Below are 11,019 nucleotides of genomic sequence, written 5' to 3'. Positions count from 1 at the left end.
TCATCTTTAAAGTATGCTGAGTTTATTCAGTTTGGAAGCCAAGCAAATTATCAGGAGAGTTCTCAAGAATTAGGAAGAACCAGCCAAGCCATCTTACTCATCCTGGGGCCACAACTTCCAGGGGTGGTGGTGAATAATTGTATGGTTTCTCTTCATTTTAACCCCCTTCTGGCTGTGTTAATGCTATGCTAGGATAACCAGCTGAAAAAGGACAAATTTGAGTCAAGCTACTGAAGTATTTTGACTACACTATGCCGGGTGGGGGGAAGAAAAGTTTATTTGACTGAAATGTTTTGCTGTTATATAAATGATATTACTTTCTGGAATGCATGATTATGACTTTTTCCAACCTGGAAAATGTACCTCTGACACCCCTCCCCCCTTCTAGGTTATGAGAGTATAAAGCATATTGTCTGGGAAGTGGCTTACAAGAGGGGAAAAAAAAAAAGATGCTGCACAAAGCAGGTTCTCATAAGTGACTACTGAGTTGAATTAAACCTAAGAGCCTGCTTTTATGTGAGTCTAAACATCTCCCAATTCAGTCCGCTTTGTTTTTGAAAGGATTGCTACCTTGTTTGCTGAGAATCTTTGCCTTCTACATCTCCTTATTGATTCCTCTTTGGGCATTAAGCTCTCACACTTGGAGGAATCTTTTTTTCCCCCACCTTGGCCACGCTGCAAGCGGTTTGAGGGATCTCAGTTCCCCTGACCAGGAATTGAACGCGGGCCACAGCAGTGAAAGCACTGAATCCTAACACTAGACCACCAGGGAACTCCATAAAGGAATCTATTTTTTTAAATAAAGGGACACAGCCCCTCCCAATAGGAGGCAAAATGGTCTTCCAACTGCCTCCTGGCCATTTCCATAGGATATCTCGACCCAAACGTGGCTCCCCAATTTCTATATAGGAGCAGCTGGTTAGAAGGAGGTTTGAAGCTGTGTTTACATACATGAGCGCACAAACATCAATTGTCTACACCAAAGGAGAGGAGATTATGGAAGTCCCCAATCCCATCTCCCCACTCCTTAGAGCTGCCACCATCCAGACTTCAAATTCAGCACCTTAAAAACAGGCCCAGTATTTGCCCCTTAAAATCAGCTCTTTGCACCCCCTTCCCAACTTCTTCACCTGTTTAAAGCAATATTTCCCTTGTCAAGTTAAAAACTATCTTTGTTAAATTCTCCTCATCAGCTTTCACTCTCCCAATATCCAGTTAATCAAGTCCTAGCAAGTCTTCCGTAATAAATGTCTCAGAAATTTTCCTCCATTCTTTTCTATTCCAGAAGAACAGAAATAGATGAGGATCTGGCTCTCTAGTCTGGGTGGGGAGATAAGAAACACACCATACACAAGTGAAAAATCTTTTATAGAAATAATAAAAATATTTTTTTTAATGAAAAAACATGCCCCCAAACAAGCCTTATTTAACAGACCCCGAGGCACTGGCTAGCACTACCTTTGTCTTCCAGCAGTCCAGAGCAGTTCCAGGTCCTTCCTGCTGTTCAGGGGCTGCGGTGAGGCCTTTGCAAGTCCAGTTCAGGACACTCTGACTCCAGCCATCTCTCCACTTATGAAGCAGGAAGGCTTCACTTTCAAATTAGCTAATCTCCACTCAGGGCACAGCACATATGTATCCAATCTAAACTAGTGTTGGCACAATTAGGAGTATTTCATAGTAATTTAAAATTTTATATGTTTATATTTTACCTTCACCTGGACAGAAGCTCATTCTTCTGTATTCTTACTGCTCCTCCCCTTCCCCATGGCAACCGACACAGGGTTCTGCTGTTTCTAGCCTATAAATAAAATGTTAAGTCATAGAGCCTTAGAATTTTAAAGTCAGGGGGAATCTTAAGAGTTCCTCTTGTCCAATCCTTTACTTCATAGATGAAGAAACAGGTCTAGAGAGATCGGTTGACTGGCCCAAAGTCACACAGCTGGCTAGTGGCAAAGCAAGGACCAGAACCCAGGTTTCTCCTGCTTTAACTCTGTACCCTAAATGGTCCTTAAATAATCAGTGACAGAAATATCGTACTTCACACAAGCTCTCCTGGGGATGGTGGTGATAGGGGTGATCTGCTTTATTGAAACATTTACAAAGATTACTTTCATCCCCTCGCAGGACCGCCCTGAACTAACTCCTCAGCTCGGTGTTGAGCAGAGTCACAAGTTACGTGCTGCACTTGTTTATGAGTCTGTCTGCCTAATCTCGGTTCTCCGGACAGGAGCGCCCACCCGAGGGCCCCGCACACAAGGGCTCCCCCTCCCGGACCCTCCCAGGCTGCCGTCTGTCACAGAGCGGCCGCGCGGCCCGCCCCACGTGGACCCGGCTCGGAGGATCAAAGTCTGTTTGCTGCCCGGCGGGGGGCTGCGAGAACCCGCAGCCCCAGAGCAAAAGCCCCGCCACGCCTGGGGTACAGCTCCTGCCCCGCCCTGTCCCTCCCCCTCCTGCTGCACGCGGCCCGCGCCCCCTTCCCTCCCCCACGACGCCCATCGCTGCACCCGGCCGCGGCCCCCGGCCCACGCCCGGCTCCTGAAGGGAAAGGCCCCGCCCCCCATCTGTTGGCGCCGTGACACCGCCCCCTCCCGCCCCGCCGAGCCTCCATCCAATAGTGAGCGCGGATGGGCGGGACGCGACAGCTGTCGTGAGGGGGTGCTGGCCAATGGGAAAGCGTGCCGGGCCTGGTGGGCGGGACAGCGAGGCCTTGTCACGTTCGGGTCCGTGTGAAAACGGGGGTTCCGAGTGCAAAGCAAAGTTTTTTTGTAAACCGTCTGCAAAGGCGGGGGGGCGAAGAAGGCGCCCGATACCGGGCCGAGTGCAGCTGCTGTGGCCGCCGCCTCTTTAGCTCTTCAGGCGTTGGCTCCTCGGTCCGAGCGACCCCGGAGGGAGACCAGCGAGGGGAAGACCTGCGCGGAGAGCCCTCAGATGCTTGGAGCCTTTGCAGCGCGGAGCTGCTGGTCGCCCGCCCCCGCCGCTCGCCTGCTCCTGCTCCGGCTCTCCGTCCGCGGGCTCCGGGAGCCCCAGCTCCCCGCCGCCGCCGCCGCCCGCTCTAGGTGTGGGGGCTACTGGGGCTGAGTCGGGCCTCCGCGCCGGCTCCGAGGACGGACGCCTGAGGAGCAACGCGCCGCCGGCCCGCCGGGGACGCCCGCAGGCGCGGGGGCTCGGCGGCTTGACCCCGGGCTCGCCCCTGTCCGGCCAACGAGGCCCAACGGCAGACTCCCGAGCGGCCCGGCTCAGGCGGTGAGAGCCCCGCGCCGCCCTCCCTCCGTCGCCGGGTCGCCGGCCCTCGGCGCCTCGCCGCCGCCGCCTCACGAGTGTCCGGGCCGCGCTCGGCGGGCTCCTGAGCCGCAGCCATGGGGTGCTGGGGTCGGAACCGGGGCCGGCTGCTGTGTATGCTGATACTGACCTTCATGTTCATGGTCCTGGAGGTGGTGGTGAGCAGGGTGACTTCGTCGCTGGCGATGCTCTCCGACTCCTTCCACATGCTGTCGGATGTGTTGGCGCTGGTGGTGGCGCTGGTGGCCGAGCGCTTCGCCCGGCGGACCCACGCCACCCAGAAGAACACCTTCGGCTGGATCCGGGCCGAAGTGATGGGGGCTCTGGTGAACGCCATCTTCCTGACCGGCCTCTGCTTCGCCATCCTGCTGGAGGCCATCGAGCGTTTCATCGAGCCGCACGAGATGCAGCAGCCGCTGGTGGTCCTCGGGGTCGGCGTGGCGGGGCTGGTGGTCAACGTGCTGGGGCTCTGCCTCTTCCACCATCACAGCGGCTTCGGCAACGACTCCGGCCACGGCCACTCACACGGGGGGCACAGCCACGGCCTCCCCAAGGGGGGCCGCGGCAAGAGCACCCGCACCGGGGGTAGCGACAACAGGGCCCCAGGTGAACAGGGTCCCGACCAGGAGGAGACCAACATCCTGGTGGCCAATAGCAGCAACTCCAACGGGCTGAAACTGGACCGGACAGGTGAGGAGAGAAAGTCGCCGCCGCAGGTGGTTGGCATTGGGGAGCCCAGACCCCGGGATGGCCCCGGGCAGGATGGCCAGCACGCCCCCTGGTGTCCGAGCCGACCGCGCCGCGCCGCCTACCTGGCCACTCCTTCCCGCTCCGGCACTCACCCCGCCTCGCCCGGAGGAGGCGGCCCCCCTTTCAGCCCGGTGTAAGGAGCCGGGGAAGCGCGTCTGGGAGTGTAGATGGGCACCGTGGTGGTGAGAGCGGGCAAAAGGTCAGGAGGTGACCGTCAGCCCGCTGCGGTCTGCAGCCGCACTTAGCAGTCTTTACAGGCTGTCGTTTCAAGAGGCTGTCTGATTTTGGCGTTAGCAGGATCAAAAAATGCTAATTTCTTGGGCCTATTGGGAAACGGAGAGAATCCCCCTTGGTCCTTAGTCGTTGGCTGTTAGGAACCTTGCTCTGCCCAAGTAGTTCTTATGCCCTTCAAACAAGTTTCTTAATATTGTATTCGGGGCTATCTAGTGATGGACTTTCCTGAGCTCAAAACCCTCGTTAAAGGTTTCTACCATGAGCAGCAATATATGTTTCAGTTAATTTTCTAAAATCTAAACCTAATCCTGAAAATCCTAGACTTAGAACCTGTATGGGCATGTTTAACATTTCACTTAGGATTTTTCATAATCGTACTAAGATAAAAGTGATGGTAATTTATTGATCTTATATTTTTAATGGATAGTTTTCATTCTAAACATTAAGCGCGCTTGAAGGAAATTGGGAAGTGAATGTTGAAAGAAAGGAGACGGGAAAAGGAATTAACCTAATGCTCTTCTACCCAAGCTCAGTGATGTTAACAATTTGGTGTATTTCCTTCCACTTTTTTCCACTTACATCTATTTACCTAGTTGTATGATACCACATAGACAGTTTTCCTCTTTCCAAGATTTAGAATATCATGTTAATGAAATTCAAGTTGTACATTGAAAATGTTTAATAAACAATTGAATTTCCTCTCACGCCCACTCTGCCAGGTGTTATTCCAAAGAATATTAAGCTGCTCTGGTGTGTATAATTCCCTTAAAGGATCTGTACGTTTGGTTTAGGAGCTAGTAGGGTAGATAGTGATCGTTTAGTTCCAACTTTTCCCGAAGTCTCTGTGATTGCTGATAGGTTTATATTGTTGATTTGTCAGTTTCTAAACCTCTTCTATCAAGAGACTCTATCATTTATATAAATGATAAAAGTTTAAAAGTTAACCTTAACACCTTAATGACTACGAAAAGTGACTAGACCTCTGCATCAGGTCAGCCATTTGTATTAGACTTATCCATAGTTGCATTTAATTTTGGATGATAGCGTTCAATTTTGTTTTCTTTTTGGTGTATGCCAACAAGTATAGGAGAATGTTCACAGGACCCCACCCCCACAGAAAAGGTGAACTTTATTTGGAGGTGGGAAGGTAGGAGGGTGGTTAGGAGTATGGGGAAGCAATATCATCTTAATGACTTAATTTAGCCCTGGCCATTATGTCCTGGCTTGTTCCCAGTATGTCAATTTATATTAAATCACTGTGAGCACATTTCTTATTACGTTTTATGAAAAATTTTCACTTCTATCACTTAAATGGAATTAGTCAAGAATGTTTATATAAACACTTTAGATGTGTTTGATACAGAATTTTTATTTCTTTGTAGATCCAGAAAAGTCCAGAAATGATGCAATGGAAGTACAAGTGAATGGGAATCTTATCAGAGAACCTGACCAGGTGGAATTGGAAGATGATGATGATAAGGCTGGACAGCTTAACATGCGTGGAGTTTTTCTGCATGTCTTTGGAGATGCTTTGGGTTCAGTGATTGTAGTAGTAAATGCCTTAGTCTTTTACTTTTCTTGGATGGGTTGTCCTGAAGGGGAGATGTGTGTGAACCCATGTACCCCTGACCCCTGCAAAGCATTTGTAGAATTAATTAATAGTACTCATGCGACAGTTTCTGAGGCTAGTCCTTGCTGGGTGCTATATTTAGATCCAACTCTTTGTATTGTAATGGTTTGTATACTTCTTTACACAACTTATCCATTACTTAAGGAGTCTGCTCTTATTCTTCTCCAAACTGTTCCTAAACAAATTGATATCAAAAATTTGATAAAAGAACTTCGAGATGTTGAAGGAGTTGAGGAAGTTCATGAATTACATGTTTGGCAACTTGCTGGAAGCAGAATCATTGCCACTGCTCACATAAAATGTGAAGACCCGACATCATACATGCAGGTGGCTAAGATCATTAAAGACGTTTTCCATAATCACGGAATTCATGCTACTACCATTCAGCCTGAATTTGCTAGTGTAGGCTCTAAGTCAAGTGTAGTCCCATGTGAACTTGCCTGCAGAACTCAGTGTGCTTTGAAGCAATGTTGTGGGACACGGCCACAAGCCCAATCTGGAAAGGATGCAGAAAAGGCCCCAACAGTTAGCATTTCTTGTTTAGAACTTAGTGACAATCTAGAGAAGCAGCCCAGGAGGACTAAAGTTGAAAACATCCCTGCTGTTGTGATAGAGATTAAAAAAATGCCAGATAAACAACGTGAATCATCTTTGTGAGTCTTGGAAAAGATGTGATATTTGACTTTTGCTTTAAACTGCAAGAGGAAAAAGACTCCATTGAAATTCTATGTTTGCCAAGTAGTGTAATTGAAGTCCTTGTCTGGTCACACAGTTTAATTCTATTTTTGTAAGAACATAATGGGACTGCTTAACAGAGTTCTATATTACAACTTTGTGATTATTAGTGCAGAGTACAGCTATGCTGTAACAGTTTTGGAAAGCCAGTTTTAACACTATGTTACATTTTTGTTTAAAGTATAAACCTTATATAACATTTGATTTCCAGTTTTTCCATGGTAAAAACTTAATTAGGGGGATAAATAAATTAAAATTGTTACTGGAATTTCTCTGCTTTTCTTTTCCCCCAGTGTTATATTTTGTTTATTAGAATTATAAATGCTGGAACTTTAAAAATCATCAACAGGTTTGTTTCTTTTGACATTTTATGTAATATTTTCTTGCCCTTTGAGATCATTGCATAGCATAATGGCAACATATTTTAAGAATGACTCATGAAAATTATTAGGAAAAGTTCCTTTTTTTCTTCTTCACATGGGGGTATTTATGATACTGAAGATCAGTTACTATTCTGTATCTTATATTGCTGAGTATTATTCTAATAAATAGTGAAATAATTAACAAATTGAACTGTAGCATACATATAATAGGGCATATGGGGAGTAAGAGCAGGGAAGAAAGTTTACCAAATTAAATATTTAGATTCTTGTGTGTTAATATTCAGACTACATTTCTAAATTATTCTGAGAATTTTAACCTTTTTTTTTTTTTTTTTAAAGAAAAACATGGTCTAAAACATGGACATGTTCACCAGCATTACTTTCTTTGAAAGATTGGCATTGGGAACATTGAGTTGAAAGTTTACTCATAAAATATATATAGTAAATATTTTTAAGGACATTAAATTTAATCTAATAACTTACATGTTAAATGAAAGCTTATTAATCTAATCTTTTAAACTGTGGGTTTTAAAAATAACTTCAGAGTTAGTCATTTCACAGTGACCAATCATGAATGGATTCAAACAGCTTTTTGAGCCCAACCAGCAATGCCTGTGCTCTGCCAAGAGCCATTGACTTGGGAGAAAAATGGAATCTGAAGGTTAATGCAGTTTGGATATTAAATTCTCAAAAAGCAAAGTTAGTTAAGGCACAATTAATAATTGAGATTCTATAAGTCATTCTGTCTTGACATTGCTCAGATCTTCCAATAGTAGCTTATTTTGCAAGATGCCATAATATCTACACAGGAAATTGTTCTTAGCTATTTCATTGTTGGTATGGATTCCAAATCCATACACAAATACTATTTAAGGGTATTTAAGTTATATTTTTCTTGATAGGGAGGGGTTATGCTTTGTGAAGAAACTAGATTTTTGTCCTCAAAAGGATGGATATTAATATCAGTTATCATGTATAGCTCTATTTTTCTAGAAACGAGGTATCCTGACTACTTTAGTAACTTTTATAGCTGACTACTTTTGGGATGGCTACCTTTTGGGATTTGAAATAATTCATTATCTAATGGGTCTTAAGATGAAAATGGTGACATTTGACAGTTAACTTTTTAAAGGGATGATCTTTTGTGGTAGGTGGTGTGTTTTTTTCCTAGTATAAGCCTATTGCTGGCAATGGGCCTATTTAAGAAAACCCGATTTTTCCAGTGAGAATGAGGTAATTTTAGGAACACAGTTTGTAAGTTCACATTTGCTATAATGGGCCAAAACCATAACCTGCCAATTTGCAATACATATTTATCATTTAATACTTTTCTCTGATATTGTGTATTTCAATTCCTAAACTGGTAGTTACTTTGAATTTTGCAAACATTTTTTTAAAACATGAAATTGGGGGATCTCATGGGTGAACAAGAGAAAGCTTCAAATTGTATCATGTACATTCCTGATTTAACACTTTACAAAACCATTTTTTTTTTAAATTTATTTAATTTATTTATTTGGCTGCGTTGGGTCTTCATTTCTGTGCAGGGGCTTTCTCTAGTTGCGGCAAGCGGGGGCCACTCTTCATCGCGCTGCGTGGGCCTCTCACTGTCGCGGCCTCTCCTGTTGCAGAGCACAGGCTCCAGACGCGCAGGCTCAGTAGCTGTGGCTCACGGGCCCAGTCACTCCGCAGCATGTGGGATCTTCCCAGACCAGGGCTCGAACCCGTGTCCCCTGCATTGGCAGGCAGACTCTCAACCACTGCGCCACCAGGGAAGCCCTACAAAACCATTTTTTGAAGATCTCAAAACAGTTTATGTTACAGAAACATGTCAGTAATGATACAAAAGGATAACTGGTAAAATATATTACATTCAATGAGGTTTTCTTTACAATGCTCTGTTGGGTCTATTTCTTAAAGGTTGTGTAATTAATAAGACATCGACTGAATGAGGATTTTTTTAAATGGTGTATAAGCATGGGACAAGGGCTTTTTTTTTTCTTTCGTAAGTGCTTTGAAAGTAACAGCCTTTAGATTTCAGTTATTTCACTTTTGATAATTTTAAGTAGCTCATATGTAACAAAGTGGTACCATAGGATTCTCTTTTTTCAAAGGACTTTTGTCATAATAGCAAAATCAGTGGGCACTGACTCACCTTTTGAGTTTTAGCAGAGAATTATTTATTTCTTTACAATGCACTTTCTAACCCATTTTTAGCTATATTAGCATTATCTTTTTTTAAAATGCTTTTAAATTTAAATATTGTGGGATTTAAGTGTCTTTTCCAAAATAGCTTATTCCTTACTACAAGAAAATGAGGGAAATACCATGAATTATTAGGAGACTTAAACCCAATATTTAAATGCTGTTTTATAACACTGCATCAGTTTTAGGAGGTGCATCTCGCCTGCTGGCTCTTTTATATTTGAGCAAGATCAGTGTATTTAGAATATGTGTTTAGAAATGTGTCTGTTGTCTCAATTTAGTAAGAAGGAGGTGCTACATGTGCCTGAATTAAAATCAACCCAGACATTTTTTCCAAGCCAAATGCCGCCTTAGTGATGAGAGAGATTTAATTCTACATTGTCACATTTTAGTTTATATGATTTTTTAATAAGGTTTTTTTTTGAAGAGCATCTGCACTATATAAGTATGGACTAGAACCTAAAAGAATAGTCAAAAACTCACAAACACTTTGCTGTATGTATTTTAACATTTTAGAAAACAATATATTTGAATAACTAAGGTATATAATTTGAACAGGAAAAATTTCCATCAAGAGCACCTTGGAAAATCACAACAGGTAGAAGACTATGTTAATATGTTTGTATCTTGGTAACATCGTCTGTTAATTTTGAGTTTTTGAAAGTTTTGAGGGAAAAGTCCTATGGAATCTAATGTGAAGTATTTAGTAGGCTAACTGGTATTGAGTTGAAGCTTTTTACTGTTTTTAAGCAGATATCATTTGATGAAATGTCATTTACCTGCTGTCCTAAGATGTTCATACATACACAAATAAGGAGAAGAATCCTACCATATAGAAATATTTATTTTAATAGAGTTTCATTTAAGTCATAAAACAGTGTTAAAACTCTTGGGAAGGTGGAGGGTTTCTCATTTTTTAAATTGAAACTGTCATACAGTGTTTGACCATCTGAAATGGGAATTGTAATAGCACTATTTTGATGTAGCTCTACCAATATTATGTGACAATGCTATTTAGTTTTACTAACAAGCTCTGGAATACTTAGCAGTCATTTTCACTGGCACAAGAGCTTTTTGTATGTCATTCAATTTAAACTTTTAAACCAAAAACTTTATGGTTTAGTGTCTTTGGCAAAAAGATGCTGAAGGGAATGTAACATACAATTAATATGTGGTTATATATAAAAAGACAAAAAATTGCCATGTTATGGTTCTGCCTTGAAACAGCACAATGAAGTGTATCAGTGTATTCTGTGATTCTTTATGAAACTTACATGTTGTGTTGTTCTGTGTCTGCCATAGGGTGTCCTTTGGGCCAGATGTGGCACAGTTAAATGCAATTATCATCTCATGAAATGCAGATGCAGATAAAATGTCTTTAGTGCTGCAACATTTTACCTACCTTTTGTATGTTTTCTGACTGTGCGTTGTTTCCAAAGCTGTTCCTACCTCACCATGAGGCTTTATGGATTGTTATGTATTATAAATGTTCTTTATGAGACAGACTACTGTGTTTCTTCTCATTTATTAAAAGTTAAGTAGAAAAATAAACTAATTTTAATATTTAGTTCATTGTTTTGTGCATATGGCCTCCGCTTCTATGCTAAGCTGGGTTATGTAGAAGAGAGTTGGACTTCAGTCACTGAAAGGGAAATTTCTGCTTAACGTGTTCCTAGTGTGCAGGGTGACCAGGTTACAGGACAGTGGTGTGGAAGAAAACAAATGTCGGTAAAAATTGCCATCGAAATTGAAAGGGTAACAATACAAAGGCTCATTAACAAATATTCAATGGATATGAAATGT

The 11,019-nt window shown here is 43.2% G+C and overlaps 1 protein-coding gene across 1 annotated transcript; it reads left to right on the top strand.

Moving 5' to 3' along the window:
* Positions 1–2,736: 2,736 nt before the first annotated feature.
* On the top strand, positions 2,737–10,783 carry SLC30A1 (solute carrier family 30 member 1). The gene is made up of 2 exons (XM_060090929.1): positions 2,737–3,969; positions 5,646–10,783. Exons 1-2 carry the CDS (start codon positions 3,357–3,359, stop codon positions 6,548–6,550), a joined length of 1,518 nt encoding a protein of 505 aa, XP_059946912.1. The 5' UTR covers positions 2,737–3,356; the 3' UTR covers positions 6,551–10,783.
* Positions 10,784–11,019: the final 236 nt, after the last annotated feature.

The sequence above is a fragment of the Mesoplodon densirostris genome, chromosome 2 (assembly GCF_025265405.1).
Source record: "Mesoplodon densirostris isolate mMesDen1 chromosome 2, mMesDen1 primary haplotype, whole genome shotgun sequence".
Classification (NCBI taxonomy): domain Eukaryota; kingdom Metazoa; phylum Chordata; class Mammalia; order Artiodactyla; family Ziphiidae; genus Mesoplodon; species Mesoplodon densirostris.
The sequence above is the reverse complement of the archived record's forward strand: the minus strand, read 5'-3'. Positions and strand labels throughout refer to the sequence as shown.

Bases quoted from the DNA above. Each gene is read 5' to 3' on its own strand.
- SLC30A1 (XM_060090929.1), top strand. From the start codon at position 3,357: ATGGGGTGCTGGGGTCGGAACCGGGGCCGGCTGCTGTGTATGCTGATA. The intron at 3,970-5,645 runs GTGAGGAGAGAA...ATTTCTTTGTAG, and splicing joins GCTGAAACTGGACCGGACAG to ATCCAGAAAAGTCCAGAAAT.